Below are 25,486 nucleotides of genomic sequence, written 5' to 3'. Positions count from 1 at the left end.
TCATTTTTAACAATGGAGAAAATGATTGATTGTGAAATTTCCATCAATTTTTCAATACAATACTATAGAAATGGCCAATCAAATGAAGATTGATGACTAAGTTTCATTGGTCAATGCTAACCTGCAATTTTAATGGAGCAGAAAGTAAATCTGTAGAAAATTATCAATTTTACATTAAAAGAATATATATATATAATTAAATTCACTTACATAAATTTTTTTTATTACCTGAATGGGAAGTGTCCAATTAATTTTTGTGTTAAAATTTGATGATATAAACCAGGGATGGGCAACCTGCAGCCCTCGGGCCACATGAGGCCCGCATTCGTATATTTTGCGGCCCGCGATGCATAAAATGTGAATAAATATATCAATTTTCCAGCTTAAGGAAGTATGCAGCAAAAATTCAAACATTATTTTCTACAACTTATGTATGTAAATAGTTTTTCCTGCAATGAATTTAGTAAAAATTAAAACAAGAAATTGGCTAACAGACACATCGAAACTAATTTAAAACTAGCATTGACAAATATTTAACTGAATATTTCTAATATATTACGTTTACATCAGTTCCAGAAGCTAAATTAAGTATACCTATGCTAAATTAAAATTATATATGAATAAATAATTCTGATTTACCAACATTTTTTTTCTCTTTCTCTTGTATGTGGCCCGCATCAGTTCAAAAGTCTTAAAATGCAGCCCTTACATAGAAAAAGGTTGCCCATCCCCGATATAAACTTTCAGCAAGTCATAAAACTTATCACAAACACAAATATGAAACAAGAATGTCTGAAACTGACGAGCGAAATGTTAGGCCAAAGACCAAAATCGCTCATTCAGTGGAATAAAACAACTACGACACATTGTAGCTAATTCAAAACGGCCACAATGCATTGTGGCTAATTCAAAACAACCTCAAAGCAAAATTCGTGTCATGGCTTTCATGATATTTGACCATGACGCGTTGTGGTGATTAATTGAGAAAAGCCATAACCTGTTCTTAACGTTAGCTGATGCAACCACGATATAGGATCATATGACGCACATTAGTTTGTAACTTTAAAATATGGATTCTAGCCTGAAAACATTTTTATTTACAATTTTTAATGCTGAACAACATTACTTCTGTAAGTTTTTCTAGAAATTTAATTTTCATACATACATTTTATTTCTTTGAAATTTTTTTTATGGAGAAAAATATTTATTTCTTTTGTTTTGCTAAAAAGTGCTAAAGGTCTAACTACATATACTTGTAGGTGCTTGATATACTATATATGATGAATTAAAAACTTCTGGCAAAATTAATAAAAAACAAACGTAAAGCAATAGCAGATAAAGAAATGCAAATGTACCTGGCCCATATACGCTTTGGAAAACAGTGTGGTGCAAGCAGTTTATACCAGCAATTGGATAAAATTAGAGACATAGCAAACAAAAAAGCTCTCCAAACCAGGAAGAAGCTGAACAAAAAGTTTTATTGGTTACGGTCAACTTCTCACAGAAAACAACATAATATAATGGAGGTTCCTTATTATAACTTTACAAACATTACAGTACTGGAGAATATCCATCATACCTTGACACGGGGGCCGAAGTTTATACCTTCTCCTAACCTGAACTACTCACAACTGATACCACTCGCTATGGCGGCCATAAGGAGTACCAAATGTCCAGAAGTGCAGCCTAAGTTAGACCTGTCTACATTGACAGCCATAGAATCGAAGCATTCTTCTAAAACTACAACAACCAATGTGAAGACATCGTGGATGGTTAAATCTTTCCTGGTGTCGAATCAGTTAAATCTATTAGTTGCCAATAAAGACAAAAGTTTTGTTCTATGCAAAAACCAAGATTTCCTAGATAGAGCTAAAGTGTTCCTCGAACATTCTAAATCCATCATACTAAAACAAGATCCTACTTCAACTGTGTTAAGAAAAGCATGCAAAGTTATAGCTTTACCTGGAATAGTGGAATCGTTGGGTGGTTCTCTCAATCCTCCAAAGAATGTCACCTGCCCTAGATTATTTTTCAAGGCAAAAATGCATAAATCTTTCTGGCTTCTAAGACCATTAGTCAATAAACGATTGCATCCCACGTACCATCTTGAGGCTGTGCTAGCAAAACATATCACTTCTTTGATTCCACCTTCTGAATTTGTAACAGCTGCCTCTATTGAAGCTAGTTACCAACTTACAAAAATTAGAAAACCTCCCCTCCAACTCCTACTGACATTATGAAGTCGATGTCATTTCTTTATTTCCATCTGTTCCACATTTCGAGGCTGTCATGCTGGCAAATACTTTATTCCTCAATTCTGGTTACCCAACTTCACATGTTTTACACTTGCGTGAAGCTCTTTTTGTTGTCACTCAAAATAATTATTTCCAGTTTAATGGGAAAATATATAAACAAACACAAGGTATACCAATGGGTTCCCCATTATCTTCTATTTTGGCTGAACTTATTATGAGGAATTTAGAACATCGCATTTTTAATGCTCCCCTTAATTATCCAGTATCCTCTCTTGTATATACGTTACGTTGACGATGTGTTAATTGCGTGGGACGGCTCCAATGAGGATTTACAACATTTCACTCAAATGTTAGCCTCCATTTATCCTTTAATTAATTTTACCGTTGAAGAGCAAAAAAATAATAGAATCTCCTTCCTGGATCTAGACATATGTATGTCTCCGGAGCTTACACTCATGGTCTATCAGAAATAATAAAGCACCACAAATCATACTTGCTACTGCTTTCCAGCCATCACATTACAAAAACTCTGCTATTTCTTCTCTAATACGGAGGGCATATCTTCTTCTCAGTCACTAGTGGAAGATGAGTTATCTATCATTTATAGTGGTATGTTAAATGCTGGTTATTCGCAATCTAAATTTACATTTCTTCAAAACCGTGTTAAGAATAGATTATTTCTGCAATCTTTTCTTCCTAATAAAGAAAACCTAAGAATAGCGCATCCCCAATACCCTATTTAGATCCCATTTCTCTAAAAATTGCTTATATGTTTAGAACTAATGGTTTTGTTTTACCAATAACACTGCCACCAAGTCTAAGAAGTCTATTGTGTAATGATAGAGATAAGTACCAGTGGAATGAAAAATCTGGAATCTACCAAGTCCTGCTAAAACATACACAGCCAGGTGAAGAAACCAGTTATGTAGGGGCCACAGCCAGAAGGTTATGTTCACATATCCTTGAACATCAAGAAGACATCAAAAATGGCAGGACAGTTACAGGGTTAGCAAAGCAAGTGCTCGACCACAATTACCAGCCTTTTTGGAGTAAAACAAAATTACTGAAATGCTGTAACAAACATAAAGAGTTATTTAATTGGAAATCTCTATATTTCTGCTACTGAACCGTGCAACTCCCCAACTCTCAAAATACCACAAATTTGGGTAAGAGCTTTCAAACAACTCTACTCACGATGTTGAAGTTTTTGCTACTCAGATGTCTTTTTGCCAAAGCTTATATTTCATGCATATTCTGGGCTCTTTTACGACCTTATTTTTCATACAACATGCTTATTTAAAATTAATCTAAACCCCATCCACGCTCTATGATGAACAAAAGGATTTTTAAATAACATTCGAAAACGGAAAATCTGTTAAACCATCGGAAATATTGTTCGATAATTTCAAAAATTGGAAATTTGTGAAACCGTTGGATTAGTGTTGTATTCGATAGACCTCCTGAAGACAGTAGTTGTATACTACTGAAAGTGCTACCGGACAAGTTCATTCTCCAGGACTCCATTCCTGTAATGCCACAACACATAAGTGTTATAATCATATAATAAATGTTGGCATGAAGTGACATTGTATTATATCAGATAAAAAACTGGCATACAAACTGGAAAATATATACTAAAACACACCAATTTACACCTAAATGCTACTTCAGCAACGAACAACAAAAACTTTAATGTTCAAACGTTTTCAGCCATCTTTCAAAGGCCCTCATCAGGAAAAATTGGTTTTGATATAAAAAACAGTTCTATCTTTTTACCGTTTTTGAACATAGTTGTGTTCTAATTTTTAACGTTTAAATGATGTTGTATACAGAGATTGTTACGTATATAATTAAAATATTTTAAATAAAGTATAAACACAAATAATATACAATATGGAGTTAATATAAAATAAAATATGTATAGTGGTAAAAAATATACTATATGTGAAAGTTAGCCCGATGTTTTACTGTATTCATGATGAGCAATAAGGAAAAATTGTTTCCTTCACATCAACTAAAGCTAACTTTGTACAAAAAAATGATAGTTATGCTTTGTGGTATTGTAAATAATACTTACACAATTGTGGAATTGGAATATAGTTGGAGTTGATGCAACTTCCATTCATGCCACTACATAAATTTCAATAGCCTCCAACGAACATAAGTTGTGTTGGTCAAACGCCTTTTTGTAAAAGCGTAGCTTCATTCTAACAAGTAGAAACTCCGGGTTCGGTAGCAAACTGGGCTAGTGCAGTATTGCACTTCCCCTTGGACACATCATATTTGTGGTCTTGTATTCTAGCCTCTTCTTACTGCATTTGACATAATTCCAGAACTTCTATACATCGGGTTCAGGCTTGTAATTTTCAATTGCCATCAGTGCTTTTCATCAAAGATAGTCTTTGCGGGTGTCTGTATACTTATTATTTCCTTTAGATAGTAACTTCTCCACATTCGGAATGAACGAATACGGATTCAGTGCAGCTGATTGAGGCACAAACATAGGACCAAATTCGAACATCTTGCAGAAATAATCCAGAGGAGAGATGTCCCAACATGTGATCATGTTGGTGAACATAGGTTTCGGATGCCGTTTTTGAATTTTGATTATTCAAAAGAGCTTTTTTCATATTTACACTGCAAATTACACATGACCTATGTTTCTAGATCAATGACTCTGTAATCCACATGTTTCAGGATGTTAAAATCCTGTCTATATAAGTTCTCCTCATGTTCGATGAGTTGTTTCAATTTATGGTACATTACATCTGTCGTCTGGTGCATCGAATAGCCTTTCTGAGGCACAAAAATCATTCTTCAGGCAGTAGAGCTTCACATCCGTACAGAAGTTTTATATGAAAGATGGACATTGGAAATGCCCTGTTGTTCTGACAGTTAATTAGGAACCACAGCTTTTCTCTAATCTTGGTTAGGGATAGAACTGTTTTTCTGTATAGCTTGGCCAGCATCACCATGAGTAAATCAGACAAAAAAAACTGGCATACAAACTGGAAATTATATACTAAAACACACCAATTTACAACTAAATGCTACTTCCAGCAAATGAACAACAAAAACTTTAATGTTTAAATGTTTTCAGTTGTCTTTCAGAGGCCCTCGTCAGGAAAAATTGATTCGAATATAAAATCTTATCTAATGCAAAAGACAAGTCTAATGACAAGAAAGCATGAGGAGTGTACCACATTCCATTGCAAGACAATTGGTTCAATAGGCATTTAGCATACATCGGGTGCACATACAAATCACTAGAGGCTAGAATACGAGACCACAGATATGATGTGTCCAAGGGGAAGTGCAATACTGCACTAGCCCAGTTTGCTATTGAACCCGGAGTTTCTACTTGTTAGAATGAAGCTACACTTTTACACAAGGTGTTTGACCAACACAACTTATGTTTGTTGGAGGCTATTGAAATTTATGTAGTGGCATGAACAGAAGTTGCATTAACTCCAACTATATTCCAATTCCACAATTGTGTAAGTATTATTTACAATACCACAAAGCATAACTATCATTTTTTTGTACAAAGTTAGCCTTAGGTGATGTAAAGGAAACAATTTTTCTGTATTGCTCATCACGAATACAGTAAAACATCGGGCTAACTTTCATGTATAGTATATTTTTTTACCACCATAGATATTTTATTTTATATTAACTCCATATTGTATATTATTTGTGTTTATACTTTATTTAAAATATTTTAATTATATACATAACAATCTCTGTATACAACATCGTTTAAGTGTTAAAAATTAGAACACAACTATGTTCGAAAACAGTTAAAAGATAGAACTGTTTTTTATATTCGAATCAATTTTTCCTGACAAGGGCCTCCTGAAAATGGCCGAAAATGTTTGAACATTAAAGATTTTGTTGTTCATTTGCTGGAAGTAGCATTTAGGTGTAAATTGGTGTGTTTTAGTATTGTATTATATCATTGTAACAGATGGCACATCAGGTGTTGCCAGGAAAGTTAAAACAACCCATTTGCTGGATATTTTTCCTATTGCTGCACTTTGCTCTGTGGGGAACCTGAATGACATTTTGGATGATACTGTACATTTCTTTTATGTAAATTTGTCAAAAGTATTTGATAATTGCTTCTGCCTAAAGATGGATGTTTAAGATGCCTGAATATGTTCACATGTAGAAATTAAAGCCATTGCTAGAGTAATACATGCCTTATTGTACTTGTAGATGATGAGTAAGGTTTTTTGTAATTGAATAATCAATATCTGAAAAGTTTAAATGATTATCAATAGATTATTATTTGTTTATTGCACTGTATATACTGTAAAATCCTGTACAATGTGGTTGATACGTTTCATGTTATAGGATATTTCATTATCCAAAACACGTGTTACATATAAACTGTGATGCTTTATAACCAAACTCACTATTCATACATAACATATATGGTTTGTATAATGTGGTTTCCTGTAATGTGGAACCTATCCTTCGTCTTGTATGGTGTTTCACTGTACATTTATTTTTTAAATTAAGATTTTATTATTATTTATTTATTTAAGTGTTTAAAACTATTCATAGGTACTACAACAAGTTAAAATATTATTGAAAGAACTTTGCAAATTTCACAATTTAAATGATCCAATGGAAATTGAAAGATTAGAATTATCGTGTGTTTCAGAAGTAAGTAATGATCAGTATTATTGTTTATAAATAATAGGTAATTAATCAGGATATAAAAATAAAAAGTTCAAAATTTTGATTAGGCTGATGATGAATTAGAAGAAAATTCTGAAGATGAAGACGATGAAGAAGTTGATGACCTTCACATAGAGATGGAAGAGGATACAAAGTATGAATTTTATAATTGTTGTAACTTTTAGTTCTTTAATTTAATCTCACAAATGTATATTTTTTATATGCAGTGCGGCAACTGCTGGGAATCCCATGTAAGTAACTTTTATTATAAACAAACATCATCATTAAACCTGCTAAATATTATAAAGCTAAACACCAAGTAATGCCGAATATTATCCGGCTAGAAATGGCTATAATGTTAATAATTTATAAGACAATTTGGCACTAGAGTTAGGCATTAGGTGCCATCTATTGGTAAATTTAATAATCATAATTTTAATTAAATAATTTAAATAATTTAGAACTACTGGAAGAAAAGAATTGACCTGGAGCAGGACTTGAACCTGCAACTCCTACTTATCGTGCAGATGCATTACCAATTATGCTACCTGGACCTCTGATTCAATCTCTTCTAATATATATAAGGTTACTTTATAAACCTCAACGGTGGTTATAATGTTTAATTAAAATTACAATTATTAAATTTATCAAGAGATGGTGCCTAACTCTGGTGCCAAATATATATATTTATATATATATACAAAAGTTCAGTCCACATAAGTCAACACCTGGATAACTCAACACCATAGGTTAAGTAGTCACTTTTCTGTAGTCTTGGCTGACTTACATAGGCATTAATGTTAAAAACACTCTGGTTTACTGGACACCGTTTAACTCGTCACTACTGGATAAATCGACATACTTTTGCCGTCCCACGCTCCGATAAGTCATCATCCCCTTCTGAAAAAATGAATTTACTCTGCACATGTGGTGCAAACTCATTTTTTTTTCAGGAGGGGAGTCGATTTATTTATTAATATATAATTAATATATTTAATAATATAATAATACATTAATATTATTAATATATATACATATTAATAAAAATGCCTTAAAATTTTATGTATTATTATGTATAAAATAATTACAGATAAACAAAAAGAAAATATACAATCTACATTAACGTCACACCAGAATCCAATTTTGCATTTTCTCACGCTAGAGGCATTAAGAATCCTTAGACGTTACCAGGCCCACCGTAAGCGGGCATTCACCGCATGTGGGGCAGCAAATTGGTATTGCTGGCAAGCTCAGCGTAGGTAGTCGTAGTTAAACAGGGGCAGCATAATCGTTATTGCACACAGGCGCTCAAACAGCTAGCAGCGCTGCTGGACGTTACTTGCCAGCAATTGACAATTGCAAAGATGATGTTTTCAAGGCGTTCATGATCATTGAAAAAAAGAGTCAAGACAGTCAAGTGCTCAAAACAAATAACACTAAATGAATTTTTCAGTTTTTCATCTACAGAGTAATTGTAAATGGAGGACACAATGTATTGTAAGCCTATACTACTGTATAACGCACTACTTTATTTTCCTAATTGTAGTTTTGTGGTTTTATTTCCAACTTCGCTTTAGTCGTCACATCAGATAACTCGACACATTTCAACTTCTCCTTGGGGTGTCGACTTATGCGGGGTTGACTGTATATATATAATCAAGATGGGTCATGGTGGGAGAGCCCAGTAATTTTACTGATCCATAGGGCAATGCAGGCTGGAGCTGTGAGGTCTATGGGGAGAAATGAAACTAAGAGTGACCACACCCACATTCTGTGGAGATATTTATCATGATAGTAACCAGATCAACGTATGATACCAGCTTGGGCATTGCCCAGGTTAACAAGGTCCACATTTGTGGGTTAGGCAGAGGCTCATGTTTGAAATATAGGCCACAGTCTCCCTTGGTTACTGGTGGCGAAAGCAGCACTGGCCCGAGCATGACTACTGCAATGCCCTCAACAGATGTGAGGAACCAACCTAGCCTTGGTGTTTCTGTGGCAATGCATCCACAGACCACAAAGGCTGGAAAACCATGCCAACAGATGAAATGGACAATAGAAATGAACGAGTTTATCATCCATACTTACTACACCATCACAAAACTCTAAACAAACATGACAGCATACAGACAACAACTATACAATAGATTCATAAAACAGTATCCTCACCTGATTGTCACTGAACAAAGGGTTGTTGATCAAAAAAGAACAATTATACACAACAACCTTATCCCACAAACAACACTTGAACTTATCAAACAACAGGTTGCTGATCAAATACATCAAGAGACAGAAACATTTAACATTAATGAAGATCATGTAACCTGTCAGGATAATCAGCAACAAGTATTGATAATAACACACATACAACAACTACCATTAATGATACTACAGACACTTCGTCATCCATCACTGATAACATAGACACAGATTTAGTTAATACGCTCTCACTTATATTTCAGGAAACACTCACTAAATATACAGATATAGATCCCACACACAGACCACAAATACCAAAAATAAACACATCAAAGGTAGTAGGAAAAACACTAAATTATGTAAACATTCACTTACTACCATACTACATTCATTCAATTTTTACACTTTCAGACATTCATACATTAGTTTATGCTGGGGCAGTCACAGTAGTGACACACCATGAACTGAAAGTACAATCACAGACAAATACACAGAAAACACAATTCTATCACAAGCCTGCCTGGCAGAGAAGAATAGAAACACAAATAAATGACATTAGACAGCAATTAGACAGGCTGACACAATACACTAAAAACAATATAACACCCAAATTAAGGAAACAGCTCAAAAACATTTTCAAGAAAATCAAAACTCACACAACACACACATTACAGAATACATTGATACACTAAAACAAAAACTTGCAGCCAAAGCATATAGACTCAAATGATACAAAACATGTTCACTACGAAAACAACAAAATAAATTATACACAAACAATAAAAGACTCTTCTACAGACAAATCAGTACCAAAACAAACACTGATACACAGCACAGTGGCACACCAACAGAAGAAAAACTCACAACTTATTGGTCTTCTCTTTGGTTCGGTGCTGTTATGCACAACGCTGATGCTGGCTGGATCGAGGAGGCAAACAAAAACTTCCATAACATACCAACTATGCCCTGTGCTGAGATAAACGTACACGACATCTGCTTCTCTGTTAACAGAACACACAACTCGAAGATACCTGGTGTAGACAACATTCACAATTTCTGGTAAAAAAAAGTTTACTTCACTGCATCAGCAACTGGCTAAACATCTAACACACATCATCAATCCACAAGACATGCCAAAATTTCTTACTCAGGGCATCACCTACATGAAACCTAAAAACAACAATACCACAGACCCCACACAATACAGACCAATTACATGTCTCTCAACACCACAAATTATTGACATCCTGTATCGCAACAAAATATACAAACATGTTGAAGGACACAACATTCTCACGGAACAACAAAAAGGTTACCGTAGAAATCACAGGGGATGCAAAGAACAGTTACTCATAGATTCAGTCATTCTATGGCAAGCACACAAACAACACAAACACATGTGGCATAAATAGACTACAGAAAAGCATTCGACAGTGTTCCACACAGTTGGCTGCTACATATTCTACTCATGTACTGTACAAAATACATCCATCACTCATTGCATTCTGCCAAAACACTATGCAGCACTGGAGAACAACACTATATCTCAGGGTTAGTAACACTTCCATACAAACAAATTAAATATTCATTAGGCAAGGAATTTTTCAAGGAGATTTCTTGAGTCCTCTCTGGTTCTGCTTAGCCCTGAACTCATTGTCTAACACAGGGATGGCCAACCCACAGCAGTGGCACGCAAACACTTATTGAAAAATTCAAAAATTTGAAAAAATAATATCATCACCTTCAGGAACTTTGTCAAATTCTTTAAAAACCCTACTCATACGCTACTGAATACAACAGTGCCGGAAAGCAGCAGTGCTTGATACCAGTACAACAATGTGGTAAGACAGTGTGGTCATGGTTTGAGTTTTGCCTTGCTTTGGTGCCGTTGTGTCTTGCTATAATTGTTTGTCTTCAAGCGAGTGTGACACACTGGCTGTCTGGCTCAGTTGATTATAATGTTGCCGCCTTTTCAAAAATGCTGACCCAGATGGCAGGTCAGGTTTGTTCTAACAGAAGTCTCTCATGCTTGTGAATGTTATTTTATCATGCAAAGAATAACGTGCAAGCCAGTTCTAAAGCCAGTTAGGGACTTGTGTAGGAGCAACTTTAATTAAGAAATGAAATAACTTAGCTGTAAAGAGCTGAGAAGCAAAAAAAAAAAAAAAAAGGGTTGCGACATGTTGGTGTAAGATGGCGAATTAAGTTTCAGTGAGAGTGTGAAGTCTTTTGCTGTTAAAATAAAGTGAATTTATAAAAATATTTCCTAGTACTTTGTTTCATCATAATTTCATGATTTCTATGAAATCTCAGACAAAATTAATAGTTAACCCAGACAATGAATTAAAAACTAGATGGGTGGCACCACTAGTTGATTTTAAAGTGCCGAGCAAGATGTTAAGCTTTTTTTAAACTGTTTTTAGATTTTGGCATCGAGCGTCGTTGTTTTAAAAATTTTATTTTCACTATGTCCACGAGTAAACCTTTCACATCGAAAAGAAAATATAAAGAGGATATTGCAATTTGTGATTTTAAAACTGTCTGGGAAGAAAAATTTTTGTTTACCCATCAAAATACTGTTTGATATGTGGAATTTGTGTAGCAGTGCCAAAAAATTTTAACCTGGAATGACATTTCAAACAACTGCATAGTGATTTCAACAGCAAATATCCTGTCGGATCACACTTGCAATCGGAATTTATCAATAAAAAAGAAATCTTTAGCTGGCCAACAATTCTTGTTCCAGATGAGAAATGACGAAATGGAAACTATGGTGAAGGCTTCTTATGAACTTTCTCTGTTGTTAGCCTGCAAGAAAAAACCCTATTCTGACGGAGAGGAGATAATAAAAAATAGCCTTGTAATATTTGACCAAAATGTTGGTGATATAAACGTCAAAGATATGGTTGATAAAATAGCTTTGTCTAGAAATACCATCATGTGTTGTATAGATGACATGGGCCAGGATGTTAGCACACAAATTCTCTCTGGACTATAATATTGCAAACACTTTTCATTAACTTTAGATGAAAGCTGTGACATCACTCAGACAATGTGCAGTTAAGCATATTTGTGTGTTACACGAACAATAATTTTGATATTGTGGAAGAACTTCTTGATTTGTGCCAACTAGTTTTAACTACAGGCAAGAACATTTTTTAAGGAATTCAAAACGTAATTAACTTTTTTTTAAATGTAATTGAAGTTAACAAAGTAGAATGGACAAAATTAGATAGTGTTTGCACAGATGGAGTGCCTTGCATGGTTGGCAGAATAAAAGGTTTTGTTACATTGCTTGAAAATTATTTGGGAAGAAAAGTTTTTAAGTATCATTATATTATCTATCAAGAAGCTCTTTGTGCCAAGGACTTAAACTTGTCTTTTGTTGTTGACCCTATAGCGTGCTGTATCAACAAAATACGAGCTTGAGGTCTGAATCGACTACAATTTTGTGAGCTTTACCCAGAAGAAACGAAAGAGGATGGCGAGTTACTCTTTCGTTATAGTGTGCGCTGGCTTTACAAAGGAAGTGCACTTGCGAGATTTTGGAAGGGAGTGTGTTTTAAAATATCTGGAAGAATACAATGAACTGTCCAGTGAGTGCTTGCTACTCAAGAATGAAGATTGGCTATGGGATTTAGCTTTTCTTGCCGATATTATGGGGCATTTAAATAATTTAGATTTAAGATTATATTTTTCGTATCCTAGTTGGTCACATATCATCTTTTGTGAACAAACTTTTGCTTTTTTCTCTCAATTTTGGAGAAAAAAGATCAGCACATTTCACATTAATGCAGGAACTAGCTACCAGAGTCAATAATGCTCCAAACTATTATAAATTTAAAAATTTAATATCCATTTTGCAGGATTCATTCATGCTAGGTTTGATGATTTTCAAGATGAAAAAAAAAATGCTGATCTTTTCACAAATCCTTTTTCAGTTTCTCTGAAAGACATTAATTGTTACCCACCTGAAATCCAAATCGAAATTATTGACCTACAGCACCATACTACACTGAAAAGCAAATATAAGGAACATATTTCAACTGCAAGTAATCCAATTTATATTGAATTTTGGAAATTTGTACCAACAAGCAATTTTCCAAATTTACACGATTTGGCTGTCAGATATTGTTGTTCACAAACATATGTTGATCTAAACCTACAACAATAGAAAGGAATCCTGAAGAAAGATTTTGCACTTGGAAATGAGGACGTTATTGAATCCATGGAAGAGGGCGAGTTCTACAAGTATTTAGGATTCCAACAGGCCAAACTAACAGAACATGCACAAATAAAGTAAAGATTAACTAAAGAATACAAAAGTAGGTTAAATGCTATTCTCAGAACACAATTAAATGCAAAACACACAGTTAAAGCAATAAACACACATGTCATTCCAGTACTCACATATTCTTTTGGAGTTATACATTGGACTCACACAGATCTCAAGCAACTCCAAAGGAAAACAAGAACAACACTTACTAAGCATAAACAACATCATCCTAAATCCGCCACAAAAAAATTAACCCTTCCACGTAAAGATGGCGGACGTGGCCTGATTGACATAGTTAACTTTCACTACAAACAAATACAGTCACTGCGAGTGTTTTTCTACAAAAAACAAGAAACATCACAATTACATAAAGCAGTAACTCTAGCGGATGAATAACACACCATTAAATTTACACTCACAACATACGGACATGACACAACGTATAAAAAGCATAGACACTGTTAAGCAGTCATGGGCTCAAAAGGCACACCATGGCAGGCATCCTTACGACCTGGCCCAGGATTTTGTTGACAAAACTGCGTCAAACAGCTGGCTAGCTCGGGGATGCCTCTTTGGGGAGACGGAAGGATTCATGATTGCCATACAGGATCTGGTCATAAATACTAAAAATTACAGAAAACACATACTCAAAGATACAACACTCATAAAGGACACATGCAGAAAATGTCACATCATGCCTGAAACTATACAACACATCACCTCTGGTTGCAAGCTCTTGGCACAGACAGATTATTTATATTGACATAATCAAGTAGCAAATATAATACACCAAGAGCTTGCAAACACAAATTAGACATCCCTGAACCATACTACAAATATATTCCACAAACAGTATTGGAAAACAACACGCACAAAATGTACTAAGACAGAGCCATAATCACAGATAAAACAATTTACCACAACAGACCAGACATCACACTTATTGACAAACACAATAAAATCACATACATTATAGACATATCCATTCCAAACACTTGCAATGTACAAAACACATACACTGAAAAAGTCAGCTAGTACACAGAACTCGCTCAGGAAATAAGGCATCTGTGGAGGATGGATAGGGTGCTTATTGTACCTGTTGTTCTCTCCTCTACAGGTGTCATATCACACACCCTATACAAAAGCCTGGGCACATTACAATTGAATAGAAACACATATATCACACTACATAAGGCCACTATATTGAATACATGCCATATTGTTAGGAAATTCCTGAATACAGACACAGACACTGAAACACTAATTTAATTTTAGTTTTGTTTTGGTTGCCATGCCTTGACTCTGGCCCTGCATATAGTACATAGCCACCGGTGTTAACCAAGTTTATCTCACATAACCCAACATAATAATAATAAGTGCAGAGCCCAAACGGTTAGGAGTTGAAGGTTGAAATTTGGTAGACAGTTGTTAGGGTATGTCATGAGAATGTACACTAAGAAGGGATTTTTTGAAATTCCCCCCATGGGAGAAGTGTTAATGATAGAAGTGTTAAGAGAAAGCGACGTGCAAGATTTACAGGCACAGATGCAGTTTTTTGCATTTTTGCAGGAAATCGAACATATTTTTAGACCCATCTAAAAATTCTCTAATTAGTCTGGAAACGGGAGACCCGATTCTTGCATTCTGTGAAAACGGGTAAGATTGGCTATAATGTAATAATCTTAATATTCGCTATCATTACTTTTTGCTTGAGCAACACTGGGCTTATCTGCTAGTTGTCTTATAAATTATTAATATTATAACCATTTCTAGCCTGATAATATTTGGCATTAGTTGGTGTGTAACTTATTATTATTATTATTATTCTGTCATTACTCTCATTTCATAGTGGAAACATTAATTCAAAACTCAATGTGTCTTTTATATTCGTGTAATTGTGATATGATAAATGAGAATTTTGTTGCCTACTGTTCTAAGTTTATAGAATCTATTTCTTACGCATTGACTACTGTTTCATTGCTTCTTGTCATAGCTATTTAATTTTCATAATAAGATAACAAATGGAAATTGCATTTTATAAAAGTAACAAAATTATAATTGATTATGTATTATAAATACCTTCATGTCTTTTGATTACTTTCAAATGGAGTATAATAAAATAAAAAAGTAGAACTACTGAAAATGTCTACATGCATAATAATATAAAAAAATTGAAAAAGAAATTTATATTAGATGGCTATCCAAATAGATTAATAAAAAGCTGGGAAGAAAAAAATAAATACCATGAAGAACCTTTGGAAAGGGAAAAAATCACCAATAAAATATGTAACTTTTCCATATATAAAGGTTTATATGAAGAGGTTAACAAAGAGATGCAAAAAATCAACATAAAGCTAGTGTCACAATATGAAAAATTATACTCCAGAATTAAAAAGAGAGAATTCCCAAAAGAAGAAATCAACGTCATTTATCAAATTTTATGTACAGGTACTTGCAACACCACAAAATATAATATAGGGGAAACTAAGAGGAAAATGAAGATTAGACTTAAGGAGCATATATAAGATTTAAAATATTGCAGAAACAGTTTGGTATTTTAGGAACACTGTACACTAAACAACTGCAATATAGATCCAAATAATATAAAAATCTTGCAAAAAGAAAAGGATACATACAGTAGAAAATTTAAAGAAAGTATAGAGATCTTAGGTAATAAAAATAACATAAATAAAAATCTTAGTGTTAAAATAAATGAGAACTGGTTAAAAATATTATGCTCATTTTATTTTATAATATTTTTATAATGTAAAATATGTATTGTGTACAGGGGAGGATAGTCACTTTGGCATACGGGGCAAGTTTGCCAATTAAATTTTACTTGAAACAAAAGGAGACTCTTTTTAGAGGCTAGACAGTTGAGTTTTAATGATGGCTTGTTGAGTGTGGTGTCTGTGTTGTTCTCCGACAAACATAGTTGAAATATGAAATAAGTTGTCTGTTTCATTCAATTTCTTATAATAATTTGCTTTCATTTATATAGAATTGGCATGTTTTGTTATAATTCCATAATAACGAAAATTATTTTTCCTGATAGAAGGATAAAACATTAACTTATTCATGTGACCAGATTATGGCTTGGTGTACCCTATTCTCGGGGTTTCACTTAATGTTTCTAAATCATGACTATTGGGGCATCTTCAGCAGTGTTGCCAATCTTGTTTCTGATCGTGTTTTGCTATGGTTTGATTTGGCTGCAAACAACAAACAGAAGAAATAACTGAATTCACATACAAAGCCACACTAGAAGCCAAAGCTTAAAGTTAAAAAATCAGGAACTTGCAGAAGGGCAGTGGATTTGGAGATATTGGATTCAAATTCACAAGTGGTGTGCTGTCATTGGAAGTGGTGGAAGTGCCATTTTCCTTGTATTTTCTACAAAATAAATACATATTGTGCGATTATTTTCATATAATTAAAATTAATATTTTATTATAACCACATTATGTATTTTATTACAAATTTCTATACTACATGTGAAAAAATGATAAGATTGCTATTGTATATTTGAATATTAGTGACAGAATGAAAGCGCTGTATTGTCAGCTTTCAAACAGCCAGATTATACTCATTCATGCATGCGCTTTACAGAGCAGCATCCTCACCCGGTTTAGTTGGTGGAAGCTACACACACACAATGCTTCCAATTCTATCCAAAACCGGTTCTGGACTGCCTGTTAGCAGCTTGCCCATTAGATATTTGGCTGCCTTTGCCCCATTATGTGAACCACGAGTAGATTTATAACTTAACCCAACTGATAAGAATTTACTGGTATGATGTTTTTATAATAGTTCAGTATAGTTGTCAGGAGTTTAAAAAAATGCGTTAAAATATTTGATATATTTATTCTGCTTTTATTCTCCTCTCCCATCTTGTATTACTTACAGATTTCAATGTTAAACTAGTGATATTACGATTTCGTATGTCCCATCTATAAGGGAATGTAGAAAAAACGTGTACAAATCTTGTACAATGTTAAAATATTAACTATTACTTTGGCAGCATCATTTACAACTAAATTTAATGAAAGATGCACAAGGTATAAAAGAGCTTCAGAATTTATTTTCCTTAAATTTACAATTTATGTATCCGCTGTCATAAAAATTTGTCTATCCACTTTTTCCCAAGACTACAGATATTCAAGTACAAAGTAACTGGTTTTGACTTATTTCTACATATGAAGAAATTAAATAATTAAGAGATTAGGGAATTGGGGACATAAATAAAACCCTGCTGAAAGAGCCGGAATTTTACTTAAACAAAAGCTTAACCCAACCAGTCTCTAGCCGAGTACAGTACAAACTGATTTATTCGTAATATTAGATAATAAAGAAAGAAATTTTTCCAGTTCAATGAAAGTGACTAAAAAGTTGTTAATTTTGGAAATTTCTATGGACCCTGGTCTTAAAACGAATTAGTTAGAAAACAAATGACGGACAATCTATTAAGTTTAACATATTTAGATATTTATAGCTATGGCGAGAAATGTTTAAAATGTACAACAACCTTGTCGTGTCCTTTGAGGTATATGAGTGATGCGACAAAAGAGGCATTTGACATTGACTGGTATCGGCACCCTCGGGATTTGGCAGCCCGCATGCATGCACCTACCAGGACCGTCTCTCGTAGGGAGCTATTTGACTAAGTGGATTGTTTTAAGATTTAAAAAGTAAAACTCTTCAAGCCTGGAATGAATTACAATAACTACTCGTTGAACCTTTAAATGCAATTCCAGGATAAATAATTAACAGTTTGCAATCTCAAAAACACAGTCTCTAACGTTTTCGATCTACATAGATCATCCTCAGGATTCATTGAATTGGAATGCGGATATTTGAACGTTTTTTAAATTTATTTAAAAGCAGATAGACGAGGATTTTTTTTTAAAAAACATTAATATTTTAAATTGCATAAATCTAATTTAAAAATGTAGATGAAGATCTCCTATGTAGATCAAAAACGTTAGAGACTGTGTTTTTGAGATTGTGAACTGTTAATTATTTATCCTGGAATTGCATTTAAAGGTTCAACGAGTAGTTATTAAAAAGTAAAGATGATTTCATGTTAATTTTATGTACGTTTCTTTACAAAGCTATATTTAATTATAATTTTAAAAGTATATTCATACAATTGAAGAATATTTTGTACCAGGTACGAGTATGTACTGTACATCCACCACACATTTTATTTCACTGAGTAAGTTTTTATTATTTTATTTATAATTTTAGCCCTTATACAATGGCTAGCGATTCAGAATGTAACTGTGATATTAAAAATACATGTAGAGAAGTCTATGGTTTGTACTGGCTTATCGAACAAACAATACGAATGGAACCAAGATCATCACTGACGCGCAATTAACTGATTGCCCCTGGAAGTCTGCTTCTCACAGAAATACAGCTTCCCTATCATCAAATGTCATGGCATGCTACTAGATTCAAAGTTCACTAAAGGAAAGGGACAGAAAAGTCCTATAGAACCAGAAAATGACGACGAATACTTATTGCATATATTGCAGTGAACAATATAGAACTACTCAGGAAAAGTGGATTATGTGCTGCAAGTGTGAACTGTGGGCTCACGTGGCTGTACAGATGTGGAAAATGAGTTAGTTCAATTTATTTGTGATATGTGTAGGGCATAAAGAATTTGCTGTTAAGCATATTTTATTTCTGTTGTTTGTTTGAGTTCACTAATTCATTTATACTGCTTTTAACTTGCATTAGGATGTTTTCATTTTCATCTGTTTAAATTTTTTGTAATTAATTTTTGTTTGTTTTCTTCACTTAAATATGCCTTTGAACTTGTATTTCGTTGTTATAATATTGAATAGGTTTTTGGACTTGTATTTCTTTGTTTCAATAGTGAATTCCAACTTATACATTGTTAATAACACAGATTTATATGCCTCCCTGTCTTGCTCCATTGCTGTTGCCGAAGTTGCCCCCATACCAGGGGCAACTTCGGCAACAGCAATAGCTATCTTTTTATAAAGTTATTATTATTATGAATATTTTTATTTCCAAACTGATTTTAACCAGTTCTATTGTAAAGATACATTCTGGTAGACAATAAATAACACTTTTATTTCAGTTTAAAGCAGTATTTACGAAGGCTATTTTTTAAATAAGGTCCGTTTTTTAATAAGAAGAAAAATACTGTAAATATCGTTAAAATATATTTGTTTCCATATTCTACATACTTTTATCTACTTTTCTACATAATTTCCATTTTGTTTAAACATTTGTCATACCGCTCAACAATTTTTTGAATTCCGACTTCAAAGAAATCTGCTGCCTGTCAAGAAGCCCAATCCACGACTGCAGTTTTCACTTCTTTTTCGTCGTTGAAATGTTGACCACCAAGGAACTCCTTTGAGTATCGAAACAAGTGAAAATCAGTGGGTGCAAGGTCTGGACTGTGTGGATGATCGTATCGAGTCAAAACGATAAAGCACTGTTTAATCTTTTTGTTTTATCATCGTCAGAAAGCAGTCTTGGAACCCACCGAGAAAACAGTTTTCGATAATTCAGTTTCTCCGAAACAATGGTATACAAAACTGATCTTGAAATCTGTGGAAATTCAATTGATAACGTTGAAATCGTGAATCGTCGGTCCTCTCGAATTTTGTTATCCACATCACGAACCAAATCTTCAGAAATCAGAGAAGGTCGGCCGGGGCGTGGCTCATCGTGCACATTAACTCGCCCATCCTTGAACATTCTTACCCATTTTCGAACTTTACTGTCACTCATAGCATTATCACCGTAAACTTCACAAATCTGACGGTGAATTTCCGCTGCTGCCAAGTTTCTTGCATTCAAGAATCGAATAACAGATCGTATCTCACAGTCGGCGGGAGACTCAATTTTCTTAAACATTTTAAACTTCTACAGCTCGGCATACAGACAGACGATATGGCTGCAAATGGCATCAAAACGCGCGCCAAGCTTGCTCGGAGCAGAAGCGCATGCATACTGCCGTGATTGCGCATTATTCTCACTTTCATTCACAAACAGACCTTATTTAAAAAATAGCCTCGTATTACACAAAATTTAACTTATTCTTAACATGACAAAGTTGCTCCATTCTTCCCTAAGCGATACGTATTGTAAAAATTGTAAAACAAAAATTAATGTAAAAAGAATCCTAAAGTTATTTAAATTGGCCAGGGAAAATTTGACAAGTAAGTTCCGAAGACATAGTATCTTTAATTAATCTGAAAAAACCTGTTATTGTGAAAGAAAAATTTTTGTAGTGGAAAGTGAAGATCCTTGATAATCCGTCACGATCTTTACGAATGTTCCGTCTCGAGTTGGGTTTTGTGACTCGAGAATGTCCGTAAGATGGTTCGAGGAAAGCTACACCTCCACACTCAACAAGTAAATATATACAGTTTATTTACACGACAAATATTTACAAGATGTACAGGTTCAACAACATTACATATGCTAGGTAACAAAGATGTGGTATCGCTAGTCGGCTTGTCTATTGGGGACTGTTAGTCTCCGGGGAACTCAAGTCGCTTTTCCGGAGATGGCTCAACCGCGTGGCCGTCCGTCTCTGCACTAACCTTTTTCCGGAGGACTTTCCCAGAGGAGAACGCTCTCTCTATACACCTCGAAGGCTTACCTAGTGTCAGAGACCACCACATATCCGGTCTCTCGCCCTTTCTCCTCATTTTTCCGCCACCCTTCCAATTTAAGGGATCCTGCTGCGACCGCCTGCGACCAATCAGTTTCTTCCCTTTTTTGAGAGCTTCCAAAGACGTCCGCCCTATTTCCCGCTGACGTAGCTTACATTCGCGTCCGTCCCCTGTTTACATTTTTTTCCCAAGCCGGCCGACACGTAGCACACACATTGACCCCTAAACGAAACCGCTACTCCTTTGATCTTTCCGGCTGTTTATGGCCCCAACGCCAGGTGGGTCCAATTATCTCTGTCGCGTGGCTTTTCGACTTAGGACGCTAAAAGCGATTTTTACATGGAAAATGTAAATCAGTTGTGTAAATGTAATTGTGTAAATTGGGTATGAAATTATGCGATGCAGATGGAAAAATGCTGTAGATGTTGGTGCATGAGAAAAGTTCCCCTTCTTACAACAAACCTACTGAATTATCTAAATCAAAGTGTATTGTCGTAGTTTTAAAGAATGGTTTTAAAAACTTTTAAGCATCTTGAATGTGTACAATAGGTACGTTGTTCCGTGGTTTTATACACTCATAACTATGTTATAACTTATTGTAATTCTTCCAAAAATGGCAGAATAAAAAGAAGTACGAAGAACCTGTACTCATGCATAAACCCATTTTAAGATGCTATGTTAACATAGCAGTTAAAGTCAATTAAAATTATCTTGGAAGGGCAAACAACATAATAGAAATTAAATTCAGGTAATGTAAAATACAGAATAGCAGGTATGTTTGTAAGTTATATGTATTATTTAAACAGTTTGAGGTTATGTAGTAACTATGTACATTTTTAAAAAATTAGTTGACTGAAGAGGGGTGTTACAGGGCATGAAATGTGTAAAAATGCATATCAGAGCAAATAAAATCTGATGAAAGAATGCCTAGTGTTCATTTAACTGCACTCTTTTGTGCTTAAGTAACAAGAACGTAGAATGATACGGTTTCAAATTAATACATACTATATTTTTTTTCTTCTATCGATATAGCTATTAGTTTTGCTAGTAATGAGGCCTTATCAGATCACAATTAGAAAGATGACCAAATTAGAACATCTTAATTAAGCTTTTATGATAACTGTTTCCTCCTCAAATTACTGGAGTAAATTAAGTACAAATAACACTTTCTTAACCAGTAACAGAACTTTAATGCAACTTCCAAACATTTTTGGCCTTCACCAAGGCCTGCCTCAGGTTTTTAAGTAAACTGGCTTCCAAACTGGAATGTTAGAACGAAGATGTTCAAAAAATCAATTTTAAATTTTCGAATATATCAAATTCATATGGCTGATTGACTTTGCTTGAATCTTTCATACAGGTACTGCCATGCACCATCGTATCACAGTCCTTAAAGTTAAAACAGTTGCCGTTCAGATTGACTTTATATGTTTCAAAGCCTCCAGGTTATGAATATCTTGTGTTTGAAAGTCCTGTCTAATTAATCTGGTGATCTGGAGGTCCACTGATCTACATTAATTGCAGGTCAGTGGCGTATGTGGACAAGGCAGTGGTATGTGGACAAGCCTGTTGTTTGCGAGGTTGCACTGATGTTCACGTACTCTTTTACGCATTGATTGTATGGTTGAGCCAATATATACTAAGTCCCTTTGAAATCTGTCATCCCTTACAGATATAGAGTACACCCTTGGGGCTCTGCTTTGGTCCATTTTATCTTTTGCATTGTGTAGCAACTTATATATTCCAGGATCTCATGTATGCAATTTCTGTACCACACTGGCTTGCAATATCTTTGTATAAGGAGTTCAAATGTTGATTGAACTGAACTATGGTGTGTCTCTAGCCAGTGATGAGTTGTTGGCATCTGTTAGAAGTAGATTGGGTATTGGGAACATTGTGTGCAGCAAGTTAGTTGGCATGGGTGTGGGCTAAACTACATACCATTTCTCTTCTGTAGCCATGTTCTACCTCTATATCTTCTATACATTGTAGCTCCAGCAGAGTGTTGTGCCTATTGGTGTGATGAGTGAAGGCCCATCTGGTTAGGGCATGGAATCTGGTGATGAAAAGGGGTCAAGCGAGTTTTCTGGGATGAATAGTGGTACATAGGCTGGTTTGTAATAAATGCTAATTTTCACCAAGCCCTTATTGAGACGCAGTGCATAAAAGTGTACGTAAATATCAATACGACCTTGTGAACAACAGGCATACCATTGCCTTGTCCATGTACACCACCAACCCTCAAGTACATTCAGACCTCCAGAACACCAGATTTATTAGGCAGGCCTGTAAAGTACTATTTTAGTTTACAGCGATTATCGACTCTACCGTGTCGGAAACAACCGTTAACCTACCGGGTACTTTACTCGGATTCGCGTTAGCGTGCCAGGCGTGGACTTTAAGCGTGCACCGAATTAAATAAAGACAATATTTGTCAATAGAAAAAAACCAAAGATTTAATTAGTCGTTTGGCAATAACTATGTACAATATTTAGTAAAAATCAAACAATAATTTATTCTAAGAAATTCAACAAAGTCAACCCGACAATTCTCGATTCAAATCTATGTCTAACTTAACTCTATTCCCCTTGGGAATCCGACAAAACCAAAAGCTTAACTTATAACAATAATTCTTATAAACTAGAGATCCTAATCGTCACCTCAATATACTCGGAACCTATTTCCTCAAACTCTCAAGACTTTCTCAGACTGTCGATCCAAATTCGAATCACTTCAAATCACCTTGGAACTATTCGAGATCCTATCGGACACCTCTCTATTACTGCTGCGAAGCTCACCAAGCTTGTTGCTATCAGAATTCACCTCTCCGTCTTCACTTGAGACTCGGGATTTATAGTGTGAGGTGACGTCACAATTCTGAATGCGGTCACTCCCCTCATTTACATACTTAAATGCTAACAATAACGTTTTTCATCGTCTGGCAGCCCTTTTTCCGACAGTTTACTCACTAACCTTTTACATTATTTGTTTTTACAATTCTTTCCGGGACGTTTTTATTACTTAAGGTTTAGCGAGTTTTATTTCGTGCTTGTGGGTTCTCCCCCCCTCTTCTCGGTGCGGACCTATTCTTTGCCGCTCGGGGAGCGAAAATGTGCGTGAGTCCTATGGCGCTTTTCTTTCGTCGGTGAGTTGGGTTTTATTTCTTCTCTTTTTAAATACTTAAGGTGAATGGTGAGGAAACCTTCGTCCTAACAAAACATAAGCCCCAAACAAAAATAGAATAATAAGCAAAATAAAAGTAAAATAAAAATAACGCTCGGACTTGGTTCCTTACAGGCCTTTCAAACAGACAATATTTGTAGCCTGGAGGCTTTGAAATATATAAAGTCAATCTGAACGGCAACTGTTTTAACTTTAAGGACTGTGATACGGTGGTGCATGGCAGTACCTGTATGAAAGATTCAAGCAAAGTCAATCAGCCATATGAATTTGACATATTCGAAAATTTAAAATTGATTTTTTGAACATCATTGTTCTAACATTCCAGTTTGGAAGTGAATTTAGTTAAATTTAATAATCAGAAATAAATAAATTTTTAATTTAAACATTTCTAAAATTTAATTTGGAATTGGTCATTAAATTTAATACAAGATGGCAGCATAACTGCTTACATCTAGTCAAATTAATTTCTAATATTCAATTATAGCCTTTACATAGCCCAAGAATTTGACATATCGTTTGGCATGTTTATTATATAACAACTATGGTTGTTGATGTTTATACGTAATATGTCTGAACACAAGTTTGGAAAAAAGTTTGATCACAAGTGACACTAAGATGCTAGCACGAGTGCTAAACACAGACTGATGGAGCATGTGCAAAAACCAGGACTTCCCCTCTCCTCGTCACTTGTTTTGTGAAATGTAGCTCATTAAGTGAGTCATTTTTTCTACAATTTGTTTTGCTCATTATGCGAGGTGCTTACTAAGCAAGGTTCCACTGTATATACAAATATACAGGTCATACATGATTAATAATTGGAAGCTTTATGTAGAGAATGCATTTTAAAACATAGAACATACTATAATGTATGGTATTTTAAAACAATGCATTATATGAGAAGCAAAAACTTTAGTAATAACATTCAAATAGATTCAGTGAGGTTTGTTGCATAATATACATTTGTTTAAGAAAGAAAGTATAATACAAAGAATGTACAGTACACTACAATCTCTGCAAATGGAAGATGACATTGAGAGAAAGTGAGGTGGACAACTGCGAGGTGAGCTAGTTAAAGACCCCAGTGAGTATTGGTTGACCAAATGCTGGAAGTAATGTACATGAAGGTAGTGATTGAAGAAAACTGATTAACAATAATACATGTTCACTGATTTCTACCAAATATGATGGTGATTTTTTACTTTCATGCTTTCTGCTTTTAGCTT

The 25,486-nt window shown here is 34.5% G+C and overlaps 1 protein-coding gene across 2 annotated transcripts in view; it reads left to right on the top strand.

Moving 5' to 3' along the window:
• LOC136981683 (ubiquitin-conjugating enzyme E2 Q2) overlaps window positions 1–25,486 on the top strand; it is a 94,149-nt gene that overhangs the window by 42,969 nt on the left and 25,694 nt on the right. For both annotated transcript variants that reach the window (XM_067278025.1, XM_067278024.1), the window contains exons 3-5: window positions 6,825–6,926; window positions 7,010–7,095; window positions 7,169–7,192. In XM_067278025.1, the coding sequence (XP_067134126.1) occupies window positions 6,825–6,926; window positions 7,010–7,095; window positions 7,169–7,192 (212 nt within the window). The remainder of the gene's footprint in view (window positions 1–6,824; window positions 6,927–7,009; window positions 7,096–7,168; window positions 7,193–25,486) is intronic.

Source organism: Centruroides vittatus, unplaced genomic scaffold (genome assembly GCF_030686945.1).
Source record: "Centruroides vittatus isolate TY-2023 unplaced genomic scaffold, ASM3068694v2 contig_787, whole genome shotgun sequence".
Taxonomy (NCBI): Eukaryota; Metazoa; Arthropoda; class Arachnida; order Scorpiones; family Buthidae; genus Centruroides; species Centruroides vittatus.
This window is presented reverse-complemented; position numbering and strand designations above follow the sequence as displayed.